Source organism: Argiope bruennichi, chromosome 10 (genome assembly GCF_947563725.1).
Source record: "Argiope bruennichi chromosome 10, qqArgBrue1.1, whole genome shotgun sequence".
Taxonomy (NCBI): Eukaryota; Metazoa; Arthropoda; class Arachnida; order Araneae; family Araneidae; genus Argiope; species Argiope bruennichi.
In genome coordinates this window covers 9,546,212-9,561,398 of record NC_079160.1, presented here as the reverse complement: position 1 = coordinate 9,561,398, position 15,187 = coordinate 9,546,212, and the positions used below count along the sequence as shown (strand labels likewise).

General features: G+C 28.1%; 1 protein-coding gene across 1 annotated transcript in view; it reads left to right on the top strand.

Annotated features, from left to right (window-relative positions):
• The window catches only part of LOC129988556 (uncharacterized), a 67,110-nt gene extending 57,214 nt beyond the window's left edge, over positions 1-9,896 (top strand). Inside the window, exon 2 of the mRNA XM_056096806.1 lies at positions 3,061-9,896. Coding sequence (XP_055952781.1) covers positions 3,061-3,066 — 6 coding nt within the window. The 3' untranslated portion in view covers positions 3,067-9,896. The remainder of the gene's footprint in view (positions 1-3,060) is intronic.
• Positions 9,897-15,187: the final 5,291 nt, after the last annotated feature.

Below are 15,187 nucleotides of genomic sequence, written 5' to 3'. Positions count from 1 at the left end.
CATTTCATAATATCTTTAATATTGTAACTCTCATTGCCTAAAACTTAAAAAAAAAAAATTAATCAGAATTCGATTTAGTGATAAAACTATGAATCAACAGTTTATAAAAGGCAAGCATACATATCGGAATGCCAAAGAGTATCCGATGCTTTCTTCAGAATGAATGAAGTATCAAAAGAATATTTAGAAAATAAAAAGATAATATATGCCAGAACATTCTAACTGCATTTTTAATCATAAAATTATCTTTTTACCACCAAAAAAGCAAAACTATATTGGAATTATTTTTTTTAGTTGAAGCAAAATTCTCAGAATTAGCATACATTTCAATTTTTTTATATAGTGTAAAATTAATAAATTAAGATAATCGGTTTTACTTTCCTAATTTACAAATTCATTTTTTAAAATTAAAATGTTGAAGCTTTCAATTTTTTAATGATGTAATAATAGTAAAATATTTGCATTTTCTAAAATAACTTTCGTATTTTTCTGCATCACATGATCTTTTTTTCAGAATGCTAGTTTGGCTAAATATTTTATAAAGTATATGAGTAGTTTTTTTTTTTTTAATTGTTGTTTACTTTTCGCAAATTGAAATTGATACTGTTAATTTTTAAGTCTGAAATAGCACTCGAAATCTTTTCAAATCAAGTAAAGTAAATTAACTGGTATGAATTTTTATTTGTTGAGTATTTTATTTAAATTGAAGTATTTTAACAAACTACCACCGCACTCTATTTTAATCAAAAATGCTATCGGCGAATTAGAAAAAAGATTTTTGTGAATTCAAAAGGAAGTGATGAATACAATTGATTCGTTCAAGTGTATGTTAATGTTGTATCGGTAACATCTGCAATGCATATTCGTTCACCAAGCGGTCGACTGGATTTTGATGAATGCCGGCACGTGGCGGTCTTCAGGGAGATTGGGTACTTATAATTGTGTTGAGAATGACTCACGTGATACGTTGAGACACATTGGGGCTATAAAGCAGGGCCGTTTCAAACGACAGAAACACATGCCGCCTAAAGTATATGAGTACTTGTGGCTTTCGCTTGAGTAACATAATCATGAGTTAATTTCTTATTGGCTAACGCCCTTAAAATTTGAAGCAAGTCGGAGAATATATAATATGTACGCTTGCCAGGATAAAAAAATCTGTTTATAAACATATAGCAAATATTCAAGAATAAAAGAAAACCTATTTTAATGATAATTACATTTTTATTTATTTTATTCCTTGCACAATTCACTGTAACAATTATAGAAAGATAACTTATTTGGTTATGTTTAATTAATTAAATTTTAAAGCCCCAACAAAATTTTACATATATTAATAGAATTAAAAAAATATTCTCAAGTTAAATTTCCTTTTTCTTACAGTCCCTTATTTAATGCAAGTAAAAATGAAAGTACTTTTGGGAGAATTGAGTTAAAATTGAAATGAAAGGAAAAGAGTGATTATCTTAAAATTAAGGAATGCAGACAAAATTTCTTTGGAAAATTGGCAACACTGTCAGAAAAATTCACCCTTCTATCCAAAGAGGTAACGGATTTCGACGAATTGTAATGATTGATATCTTGAAGCCTCTAATGACTCCTATCTAAGTTGGCTGTCCATGAAAAAGATACATTTAAAGATAACGTCTAAACTCTAGGATAACTTCATCTTAAATTAAAAATGGGTTTAGAAATGTATTTGAAAAAAGAAAAAAATCTTCATGATGAGAAATACGAAAAATTTTGTGAAAATCTGGGTACCATAGTCGCTTAACTCATAGAATGCCACACATATCACTTGTCAAAGTGCAAAAGCGTTTAGATTTTGCAAATGAGAATATTGATAATCTTCCGCAGTTTTGGAAATTTCCACTTATTCTATATCTTTGACATCAAAAGACGTAAATGGTATGGAGAAAACCAGATACGGTGTTTTGAGAACCTTATGTTTGCAATTAAGCATGGTAGAGGAGAGGATAGTGAAATAAAAATAATAAAATTTGGAAAAAAAATTTGAAATCGCGTTTTTATTAGTGAACTAAAAAGTGGAAATTTATTTAAATTATTTTTCTGCATCTATACGTCTTTAATTTATAATTCACTGTAATAAATGTAGAATCTCGGAACTCATTTCTTCTAAAATGGCGAAAAATATGCAGAATTAAAATTAAGTTAAATTAATCGATAAATAAATTAAGAAAACCTTAAAAAAGGGCATTTTCATCAAGAAATACTCCCGTGAATTCCAAATTTCGAAACTCCTGCACTCCAGCAAATGAACAAAAAATTAATTACAATTACCTTTACAAACAAAACTCAAGTAAAAGCATATTAAAAAAATCATTAATTATTATCAGATTTATTAATATATATGATAGTTAATTAAAATATAAATAATAAAATAAATAATAATAATAATAATATTAAATATAATAATTTTGATGAAAATATATATATATATATATGTAGGACTCAGAAATCACTACTATTTTAGAACGCACATTTAATTACATTTAGGACGATTAGGACATTTAGGATATATATACATTAACATAAAAGAATTGAACATTCAGTAGATTTCGTCGAATACGTCTCGTCTTTACTTTCGTCCAGATCCGTCTGATCTGACACGTCTTTACTTTTGTCCAGATCCGTCTGATCTGCTACGTATTCACTCTCGTCCAGATCCGTCTGATCTGCTCTCCGTCTAACCAGCGTCAACTCCGTCTAACAACCAGCAGATGGCGCTCGCCAACAGGCGCTCGTCACTACATATACATATATATATATATATATATATATATATATATGTATGTATATTTCAAAATAACATTCTGCTTTATATTTTACATATTTAAATGTAGGCAATATTTTCGCCACCCTAAGATAAGTAAGGGCAAATACATTGAGGACGTTTGGTCGCAGAAAAGCAAATCTAGATAGTTAATTTAAGGTTAAGAATTAAAACTTTTGAAAACTGATTTATTGTTTTGGTGATGTGATTTCTCTTGCTTTCATTCTAAATCTGATTTCTAATATGTATATGTTTCTTTTTTTCAGGATTAGGAAAATTAGTTCGTAGGATAGACGTCGGCATGTATTTAGTGCTTCCAGCTATGCCAAGTGTTCGAAATTTCCATTCAACTCAACGGAAAAGCAATAAGTTGTATTTAGAACGTTAAAAAAGAAACGAAGAGAAGGACTTCTACTCTGTGTATGTGAACAAAATTGTATTTTCCTGTGACTTTTTCTTGTAGGCTTAGTCCATAAAGATTTTCTTCTCTGCGAATTTCAAGTTGTAACTACATCGAATGACTGTTGACTTCATATATATCTTGTTCTTTATAACGGCATCCATGAGGACCGTCCGACGATAACGAAAGTGTTAGAGTAAACGGAACCATTAGTCTGTAAGATTTTAGCAAGAAACGTTGTTTTCGGTTCCGCTTTAAATAGCAATAAATGGTTCGTGTCTTATTTCAAATAGTACAAACGTATCGCAAAAATATGTACAAATGCTAAAATCGAATTTTTGTATGTAAAATTATTTCGACCCAACCCTCATTAAAATTTAAAAAGTATATTTTAAGATAATATGAATTTAATTTTTTTAACTCTATGTTATTATGAATATTCTTAAATTTTTAGATTGATATTTCGATGTGAATTCCCTGATTCTCTAAATCGCAGTGGCCCAGCTAGAGGAAGTACGTTTTGGGGAAGCTTACTTTTGTTTAATCAGTGCCTTCGTTAGAAATTAAACGACGATGATTTTGCAGCGGCATTTTTTCTTGATTAACAATACAATCGTAATATTTGACTGTATTTTGAACATGTATAAAATTGGAGCTCGTGTATTGCATTTTATGTTATAGTTCGTCGCATTCTTACAATCTTATTTTATCTCATTTATTAGTAAACGAGGTTTTATTAAAAAATCATTACTAATTGTAAGAAAATGTTTATATATTGCTATATATTCTATTTTAATTTTAATTATTTAACTTGATTTGTTTCATTTTTGTACAGATGGAATTTTGTAATCTATTTTACATTCGCCTTCTGATGTTCTAGAGTTTTAAACTTTGAATACCAGAAAGCGTATGTATTCTAGAATATATATATTATTTATATTTTTTTGGAAATTTGTTATTGATAAATTGATTAATGTAATTAAATTTCGATTCCGTACTAGTGGTCCCACTTAGTAGTGAATTTGAAGTATAAATTAATTCGATTCTCTAATATATATAACGAGGGATTGAAAATAAAATTCTAAAAAGTAGAAATAATTTGAATAAAACGTTTATTATTTTTTAGCATAAATACAGTATTATTAAAGACTGTTTTTATAAAATTTATTAAATTACATTTGTATAGGATAGACTGTATACCCATAATAATATAACCATTTCCAGAAGTATGAACTCTAGCTACGCCATCCATAAATCAGCCTGAAGTTTGTGACTTTTTTTAGCTATTAATAATTAAATTTTTTAATCTTCTAAGTATCTGTACAAATTTAACCTATTTGAAGAATCAATATAAAAATATACTGCTATCTTATTTTTTTTTTTAAATTGCAAGTAATAAACATTTAAAAAATTTTCTAGATAATTTATATCATATTCATGGATGTTGATAATTCATTTCATAAATTGTTGATAATTTACTCCTGTTGATATTCATCATTAAATCTAAAGCTTACTAATCATAATAACTAAAATTATTGTATGTGATTTCATATTATCAGCTGATGTTTGTTAAAAAATGAATCCCTTACCTGTGGTGCCCAATCGTGGTTCGTGCAACGAATTATTGTCAATTTAAACTTATAATCTAATATCAAGTCATACACAAATGCTATAACTAGAAACAAAAATGACCGGTAATCCATGAAAAATCAATCTCAAGTGCTTTATGGACACATTGTTAAATCAATGCTAAAATACATTTTAAAAACAGAAGATTTCATTTAATTAGACAGTAGCGAAAATAACACAGGTAAGGAATTAATGAAGAACATGCATTTTTAATAACTATTCACTAAAAAAACATGTAATCAAATAAATGTCTTGGGGTAAATTTTTCTGAAGCGAATTTTTATATGAGCTTCTAAAATGATAAATCACTTTAACATCATTACAACATCTCACGAATCAGGGAATATTTTTATGCAAGGCTTCAAAATTTGTCCAGGTCCCATATCCCCTTTTTAAGGAAAGCTAAAAAAAGGTCAGAAAAATTTGTCGCGAAGTAAAACAAATAAAAAAAATGAAATACCGAAATAAAATTCATTTAAAATACTTATTTAGCTAATTTTTGGGAAACTTTTTAAGCCTTGTTGTATTTCTACTTACATATGCTGAAAAGTCTGGGTCGTGACGCAGAGTTTAAGAAGCCACGATTTCTTCCTTAAATATACAGTTATGAGCAAAACGGGATATTTTTTCTTGTTATAAACGTGTAGGAGATGTTTAATTTTCAGTATATAAAAGAAACAACATTATTTATATATTAAACATAGAACGTCACGAACAATAAAGCTTCAGGTTGTCCCAAGGGGCAGATGAGTATTGTTTTGGCTGTGATATTCGACTAAACAAAATAAAATTTCATCTATAAAATGAAGATAAAACTGGCGTCCACAAAATTACGATTTGGAATCGGAAATGCGAAAAATGAAACATTTACAGAACCACCGATTATGAATATTTATTTAGGTTAATTTGGGTTAAACTTGAAATTTTGAACTAATATACTTATTCAACAGTGTTTCTTTTTCTCTGCACATGTGTGATCTTACTGGTTTTATGTTAAAAGCTTCTTTATTCATCTGAGACATTTTTTTGCTGACAGCTGGCTCGAATCGTTGCGACAATAGTTCTTCTTTATTATTAAACATATGTGTGCTGATTAGACAAGACATAGTCATACTCATGAGCTGCTGTACCACTCTGGAGAAATGATGATGACTCTGATCGGCCTTTTGTACATACCAGACAGATCATCTGCATTTCAGCCTTATTAGCTTTGATTTCAACAGAAATTATCAATTACATCGATTCCTTGGAGCGACTTACACAATAAATAAGATTTCTTCAATGACTTCCCTAACAAAGTGATATTCCCAGATGTTACAAAAATCTTTGAGTGAATGAGAGTGGAAACTTGGATTTTTTCCACTGCAAAGAAATTTAATTCCAAACATCTGCTAAGCTTATTCACAAAGCTATTTACCAGCTATTCAGTGACAAATTTCAGCCCAAAAGCAAACATAATGCTCTTCCACTATCCAGTGGCTTAATACGTGGTTCGTTGAATATACCTGAGGTACTTCAGAATCAAAGCAAGAGCTGGCTCCTGTGAGAAAAACTGCCTCTGATATTCCCATAGCAAGACACAATATTGTAAGGGATATCACCTCTAGTACTTTTATTTACTCTAAGATGTTAATAAAAAATTATACGCAGATTAAATACCATACCGTTTACAACGAAAATAGCCGTTCCGTGTTAAGGGATGGTGCAGGAACAGGCAGTGGTTTAGCAAAAATAAAAAGCGCCTTAGATATAATAATATTTTTCTCTTCTTTCTATCTTTTTATCTCCTTTTGTGCAAATTGGTTGTAAAAATGTAAAGTCAGTCTACAAAAGAAAATAATTTATGTCTAGGTACTCCTCAAGACTAACATTCCTATAGTAATTCTTTCTTGTTCTCACTTTATCCCCATCTTTTTGTTAAATAAAAAAAATAAAAAAATACTTAACTCTTTCATTACTGATCCGACCCAAACTGCCCAGAAAATTCGATCCTAGCGGGCCAGTTTCTGTTTTAAAAGCGTTTTTTAAACGTTTCATCCTATTAAGTGTTTTAAAGCTGTTTTTTAAATGTTAGTTTAAACATTCGTAAAGCATATTTCTACGTTCTACTCTAACTCAACAAAAAGAAAAACACGAAATATTCTGAGACCTTTCTTATAAATATCAGATGATTTCCCATTTTTTTTAAAGCAATTTTAATTTTCAACAGCTTCCAGTAAAAATTGTTACAAAAAATTGGTTTTCCATTTCTCAAATAGGACAAAGAAAAGTTGTCAGTTCCTTCTTTCCCTTTTCGGTATTACCTCAGAATATAAAAATTCTTCTGGCTTCCAGTTCTTTTTTTTTTTTTTTTGGACGAAAGAAGAAAGAAAAAAAAAATCATACCAATTATTGTCCGCTAACCGGTCATATTTAAAAATACATTCAGATAAGAAATACACCAAGACGTTTTTATAACCCAAATAATTTTTTATTGATCTCTTTGTTTTAATTTTTTATTAATCTCTTTGTTTACAACTATTTTAATTCGTTAACAAATAAATAGTTCCATTATAAACTCTTCAGGTAAAGTCTCTACTGGGCTTTATAGCAAAATAACGGATCTCTTTACTCGCTAGTTTAATGTAACCACATTGTATTGTTCTAAATTACAAAACTAATACTGTTTCTAGAATAGTTCAGCTATATTTATTGAGACGATATCCTAAATATTAACAAACTGTTCATCTCGCTTCTATTTCCTTATTATTATTTTCTGATATAAATTAAAACTAAGGCCTTTTCATCCCTTTCAGAAAATCCCGCTTAAAAAATTATTTTTCTTTGTGTTTCATTTTGTTTAAAAATCATGCAAGCTCTATTTCTTGATATCCAATTAAATGTTTTCTGTTATCAATTTATGGCATGGATTCTTTTTTGACCAATTAATCTGTAATTGCTTCTGTAAAAAAAAACATAAAAAAGATGCATAATGCATAAAAGAAACGCATACTTTTCAAAATACACAACATAGCTTTTGATAATTTCACTCTTGAAGTGATCTAATACAGAATATCTTATTAAAGATGATGAATGAGGGATTTATCGAATAATAAAAACATAAACCTTGTTTGTATTGACATCTAATGAGATAAATAGCTTCAAATAGTTTCAATCTCCTATATTGGATTTTAAAAAAACATTTAAAACTTTCTAAATACATAAATAAACATAACTTCCCCTTAAAAAAAGAATACGAAATCTGACCCATTTAATTATGATTTTAAAGTTGCGAAAACAATTCTTTTGTTCTGAAGAAACTTTAACGAGTAGTGCTTTTTTTTCCCTAATATTTCATGCATGTTTTTCTTATTAAACATTCTTAATTCTCCTAAAAACGAAATGTTTTGTTGAATTAAAATTTCGAGTGTACAGAGCTTATTTAATTGTATGAAGAAAAAAAATTCCAGTTTCGCAATATTATTTGTGTTGTATTTGTGTGCAAGTTTTTGTGTTTAAAAAGTTTCATCTTTGTACATAGATCGAGAATTTCATGTGTACTTCAGTATTTGTCTCGTATAGTGCCTATTTAAAGTAGATCTTAGTAAATGAAAGTCTTTTACTAATAGTTTGTTGATATCTTGAAATTTTTAGTTTGCATATATATTTTCAACGATATCGCATTCCATAATGCGCTGTTTTTGTTATTTTATTTTCTCATCTCACTTGTTTAAGAAGAACACCTTTTTAAACGTATACTTAAATATAAGTGTGACTATTTTTTATAAGGGAGAAAACTGTTACGAAATTAATCAGATTTTATAGTAATTCTTACATTGTGAAATGTTCTTAGTTAATGTATAGTGCCATTTTTTTAGTGGAAATCTGATGTAATATTTGTGCAGAAAACATTTTTTGAAATATCATTTTCAATCGCTACTTTTTTTCCGAAAATGATTCAAACCGATTTTAAATATTTTCAGGGGGAAAAAATTCCGGTGAAAGTTTGATAATATCAAAGCAAACGATTTTTAAAAAGATTTGCAGAGCAATAAAAAACATTTAATGATATTCTAAATTAAGTTATAAATGCTCTAATAGGAAATATATTATAAAAGATATTAAGTGTTTTATTTGACTATATTTTAATTTTGAACACAGATTTGTTTGAATTAAGAAAAAAATGTTTAGTCAAAAACAGTTAATTTTTATTAAAATTCGAATATAAATTTTTAAAAATTATTGTAACTCTTCTTCGGAATTTCTGATACTTTCATTGATAGTTCCTATTTGTAAATGAACTTTTTATTTTTAATTCTATCACCCAAATAATCATTAGAAAAGAACAACCAAATTAAACATTTACAAGTATTTCTTTTACTTTGGTTGGAAATAAAAGAAACATTTTTTTCTATTTCTTTAATGTATTGAAATTCATTAAAAATGTTTTCAATTTATTTTAATAATATAAAAAGTTTTCCGTTAACAGCAAGCCAACTTTACGTACATATTTTAAATTATCCCGATTTAAGCTGTTATTGTTTTAAAAGTATTAATAAATAGTTAGAATATTAATTTTACTCTCATTTTTAATCTATTCAAGATGCTTGGAATGAATGGAGTCTATCCATGTCTTGTAATACATGCCAATGTCCCGGTATAATTTTGAAATTCATCACATGAACGTGCTGCTTGTGGTATTTACATCATAGTATGGAAGTAAGACGATGAGCTGGCAGATGTTAAAAGGACTGAGACATGACATGGATTGACTCTGTTATTCTTAATATTTGAAGTCATTGTGAAAATAATAAGTCATATAAAATAAAATATAGCAGCTGTGTTGCGTAGAATGCTAAACGCAATAATAACTATATCCTTAAATTGTATTTTGCATTAAATTTTGGTGGCAATATTTTAAAATAATAGATACTTTTTGAAACTTTAATGTTGCTGAGTGTGATGTTTTATAAATATCTCTGTGCAACGACTTTGTGTACTTAAACATTGAATCAGTATTTCTTTGGCCAAAATACCGTGCCAAAGTATTTGAATTGAAAATGTGATTAATAAAATGAATGTAATGAATGAAAATGTTTCAAGTGTTTTTTTGTGTCTTTTATTTCATATGAAGGAAATGAAACTTGCTTTTGTTAAATAGATAAAGTTACAGCCTGACATCCTTTCAGTAAATTGCAATATATGGGGTACAAAAATAGTTCAAAGAACTACACAGGGTTACATTTTTGGAAACGGAGCTACCAAATTTGGCAGATAGTTACTTGAGTTTAAGTGCTGACTGAAAAAGTTTTTTTTTTTTTTTTTAAATTTAGCCTAGATTTTCAATTGGAAGTTAATCGAATGTTTAATAACGTTTTTCATCAGTAAGTTTGGCTAATTTAACAAAAACTCTTTCCATACTAATTGAAAATTTAAACAAAAATAACTTTTCAGTGATGCTAATTTTATTTAGGTACGGTTTTTCTCTAATTTAAATTTTTTTTCAAAAGATTTTTGGGTATATTCTACAAACAAGAATTTTCATTATTTTAGGTATTGCAAGTAAACACAGCCCATCGCAAAGATGTCTAATATATTTTTGCCTGCATGTTTTCACTGGCATACAATTATGACTATATGTTTAAAGATAAAGAAAGAGGAATCAATGCCAAAATATAATTGTATTATGATGTTCCACAACTTTTTCTTTTGTTATTAAATATACTACGATGTGAATAATTCCAACAAAGTCATTATTCCAAATTATTTTTAACGATATTCTAATGTGTATCACCTTATACAATATCCTATTGTGTTTAGAATGCTTCCATTGCACAATGCCAGAAGTAGACTGGGACAATTTTCGGCCATAGGTGGATCGCATTATGGGCCCTTTTTAAGTAACTGATCATGACTTAAAATGGGAAATAGAATTTATCGAAAATACTAATTGGAAAAGGACCAATGTAACAAAATTACTGAAAAATGAACCATGATTATTAATTAATGATTTCCTTAGTAAGAAAGAAAAGCATTTTATTTTTATTATAAATTACAATGAACTAATAAACTTCAAGCAAATGTAACATTAAAAATTATGATTTTACAGGACCTGCCAAGTGAAAGATACAGGAAACAGTTACGTGGATAATTAATATTACAATATATTATAAATAAGTTATTATTTTAAATTGATTTAATAATGGATTTTATAATCCAATGTAAATACATACTGCAGACCTAATTTTTCACAATTCATAGATTTTTTTTATGCTTCATAAATATATTTGATTGGCTCTATCAGATAACATCCCAGTGAGTAAAATGTGCCCCATTCTCTAATAAGGTCATGTACAAAATTTCAGATATGTTAAAACAAATTTGGTGAAGGATCAATCACAAATTAAAATGCAAATGTTTAGAGCTTCAGTGCAGATGACGCGACGCAGGAATGCATCATAAGGACACAAAATATGCTTTATATCTTTAGTTTTAAACACAAATTTTAAAATCTATGCTTTCTGAAATATAATTTAAAATTTTATATCATGAATTACAGAATATAACTTAAAAATAGCATGTACATGTACATGTAAAAAAAACGTATCTAATCTTTCCTTTAAGTTATTATTTCTACAAATTTTTAATACTTTTGGACCAATAAATAGCAAAATTATTATTTATTTATTCAATCATTACTTTCTTTGTTAATTTGTGTACGACCCCAAAAACACGAACATCTGACATGATTTTTCCTTTTTGCGAACTCGTACCCAGGCATCGAAAAGTGGTGTAAATAATAGTGTAGTATCATATCTTTGAGACTTTTTGTGATAAATTGCTAAAATTTTGTGCATGACCTTATTAGAGGATGGGGCACATTTTACTCACTGGGAATTTTTTGTACGGGGTCTGTATAAAGATTTAAATTTTATATTTTTTGATGTTTAATCACCTGAAAATTTTAATCGATTTCATAACATTTTGCACCTTTTTTTAAGCAACGTTGAAATTTACCGTATATGTCTATGATCAATATTTAAGGAATAAAAGTCGCGGTCAAAATTTTTGAGACACCCTGTATATGATTATTTAAACAAATATGGCTATTTTGATGGTTAATCGTTTGATTTTTTTTATATAGTGCAACAAGAATTAAGAAACATATGACCCTATTTTTTATCAGAAAAATATGAAGACATTTTTTTTCCCTTAGAGAAGAGGATTAAATTATTTTAAATGCTACAATTAGCATTGAAGAAACTCCTCAATCAGATTTCAATTTAGAATCTTCTTTTGCATTTAATAATCAATTTGCTAACAAAAAAAATCAACGAATTTATGACTGTAGTTTTATGAAAACTGTGATAATAAAATTGAACAACAGACTTAAAAATTTAATACAGCAATTCCAAAAGTTCTGCTGTTCCATCACATCCATCAAGGCCACAGAGCGCAGTTCCTAACATCTTCAATTATTAACAGTGAGTAAATTTCATAAATAGAATAAATGTTTAAAGCTATTAAGAATGCAACTTTCTACAATTAAGTTACAAAAACGCTGTCATCATTAAAATCCAGTTGAAAGGCTAGAAATATTGATATGTAATAAAGTAACCTTTATGCGACTTACGGAAGTACGGTTTATACATCGTTTCATCATACTTCCGAATCATTCGTAATCATAATAATGACGAAGTAGCATATCATTCGTAAGAAGCAAAGGGCACAATGCTCCGGTTGTACGTCATTTTCTCACCTTCAGAAATTCTCATTTTTACTTTCTCATTACGAAATATACAAAGAGAAAATATTATAAGCATCAACAAATTCAAACATGAGATTTTGATGAAGTTCGTTCCCATGACGAATTTCGGAACGAAATTTGATACATATACATAAAAAGATCTGCTGAATCAAATTATTAAAAATTTCGACTTCTGTGATGGAAAAATTTCGAAATAGCAGTTAATTAACTATGTTAATTAAATCGATTTATCAATTTGTCTGTCTAAACAAACCTATCCCCTTAAGCCATTTCCATCAACACAAATTTTGAGAAAACACGATAATGAATAACAAAGTTATAGAGGTATTCGATTCTTTTTGTTGACGAATATACAATACTTCCAGTATTCCAAATCTTCAAATTTCTGTAAATGTAAACATAATAATATTAATTTTAATTCAAGATATCTTGTAACTTGTGTTATTATTCTTTTTAAAAAAATCCACCGGGCAAATATGCTCCACGATAATAAATATCATGTTATTCAAATGCAATAAAATAAAAACGGTATTATAAATGTTATGTTTATCGATGCAGATAAATGTCAATTCATACCGATCTTTGTTGATAAACTTCGAAATTAAAATATCATTTCTGTTATTTTGTAGAGATAATATATTACCAACTGCTGACGGTAAAAATAAATTCACTTCTAGAAAGAATCTTTCGCTTTGATTTCGAAAAGCTTTTTTTTTCTTTTAAAAATTTAAGAAAGTTTAGCTTTTTTAATAATTATTCCAAACTTATTTAATTTTTAATACAGTTCTGAATAAGAATATTATAAATACTAAAAATGGCTTGCAATGCCTCCAAAATATAATAAAAATTAACCATATCTTATATCATTCTGTTGTTTATTTTAATGACTAATAATGCACGTTTTACTAAGAATTATTTCACCTCTTAATAAATTTTGAATTTTTTTGTTTATAAAATAAACCAAATTCAAAAAGCAATAAATGGGTTCAGAAAAAAAAATCTTTCTGTTAAAAGCAATTACTTTTGTCCATATTATATTACTTTACTTTAATAAAAAAAAATCATGGTTTTGAGCACAAAAAAAAAAAAAAAAAATCCTTCTGAGCCAGAAATTGTATAGAATTTACTTAAATTAGATTTAGAAAATTAGATTTAGAAATTGCATTCTACTTCCTTTGCAATAGAACGTTTAAACCAGTTAACTGTTTCGACCTCCTCAGAAAATGCGTATCCAAATTGTGTCGCAAAAAATTTAGCGAAAACGAGTACACTCGTCAAACACGTCGTTTCATGTGTAATATGAAATTATGTTGCAATAGAATGACTGATTTTTTTTATTTCAATAATCACATTTATATATTTAATTAAACTAGCATACATTTTTTTGCGTACAAACAAAAATAAAATAAGCATAAAAAGAAACATAAAAAAATTATATATTATTTTAATTTGCTGTCAGTGAATAGTATTGAGCAAAGCATGATACAACTCATAATGAGACTTTGCAAGTTGAACACCAGTATCGCGATGCATTCCGTATATTTATATTTCACCGAAATACAAAATTACAAAGTATGCCCACCGTTGCATTTATCTAGAGTAGGTCGCAACATTACAGGCCTTTATTTTTGTAAACGAATTCCTGACCCGTAATAGAATATATACAAAAATGTGCAGGGAAATATATTGGTAGTTAGTCCACTGTTTATTTTGGATGTAGCCCGCACATGAGCCATAAAAAATGCCGTTTCTTGAAAACATGTATAAAAGATACAAAAGAATCCTCATTCCGGTTTTTATTAACAGGTGCGCCACTTATTGAATAGTTTAAAACAATTAATGTGTAGCGTATTGGTATCAGCGAGGATAGAACCTGGGACGTTATGATTCGTAGCCAAGTAACTAGACCACAATACAAATGCAATTGCCCGTGTAGCGGAGCTGTTAACTGGCTTATAATCTTTTACCATAAATGGTTGCTTAGTTGCTTCTGAGATGACTAATACAACACAGCGATACATTTAAGAAAAACAATTCAAATTATATGCGGGTTTTCTTTATAATAATTATTAATGATTTTTTTATTTGTTCCTTTGATTTCGACTTGGCTTCAAAATATTTTATACATCTTGAAATTTACGAATATGTTTGAGTTTTACTAAAATTGTAATTTAAACTGCAAACTGTCACTACTTATTACTCCTGACGAATAAATTCGTCATAAAACAAAATGTTGTACTTTTTCCATGACGAGTATACTCGTCAAAAACAGTTAACTGATTAAGTGATATTTCGTTACCATAATTTTATCACTGTGTTTGTCAAATCTAGTGGATAAGATTCTCGATCAACCAACCGAAAGGTCTTGGGTTCGAAACTGAAAGTAAGTTGGAAATGTTAATGTCGTTAATGAGAGATATAAAAAGAGCAATGCAGAGATGTACGGAAGATTGAAGCTTAAATTTCTTTTCTAAATTCTAATAGAGAAATTTTAGATTTAGGTAATGAATGACATTATACAATATAGCATAATGTAGCAATATTACATTGCATTGTATAATATTGGCTGGAGGAATTTGCTTATTTCAAAAATATGTGCCTATCCCGGTTGAGCCGC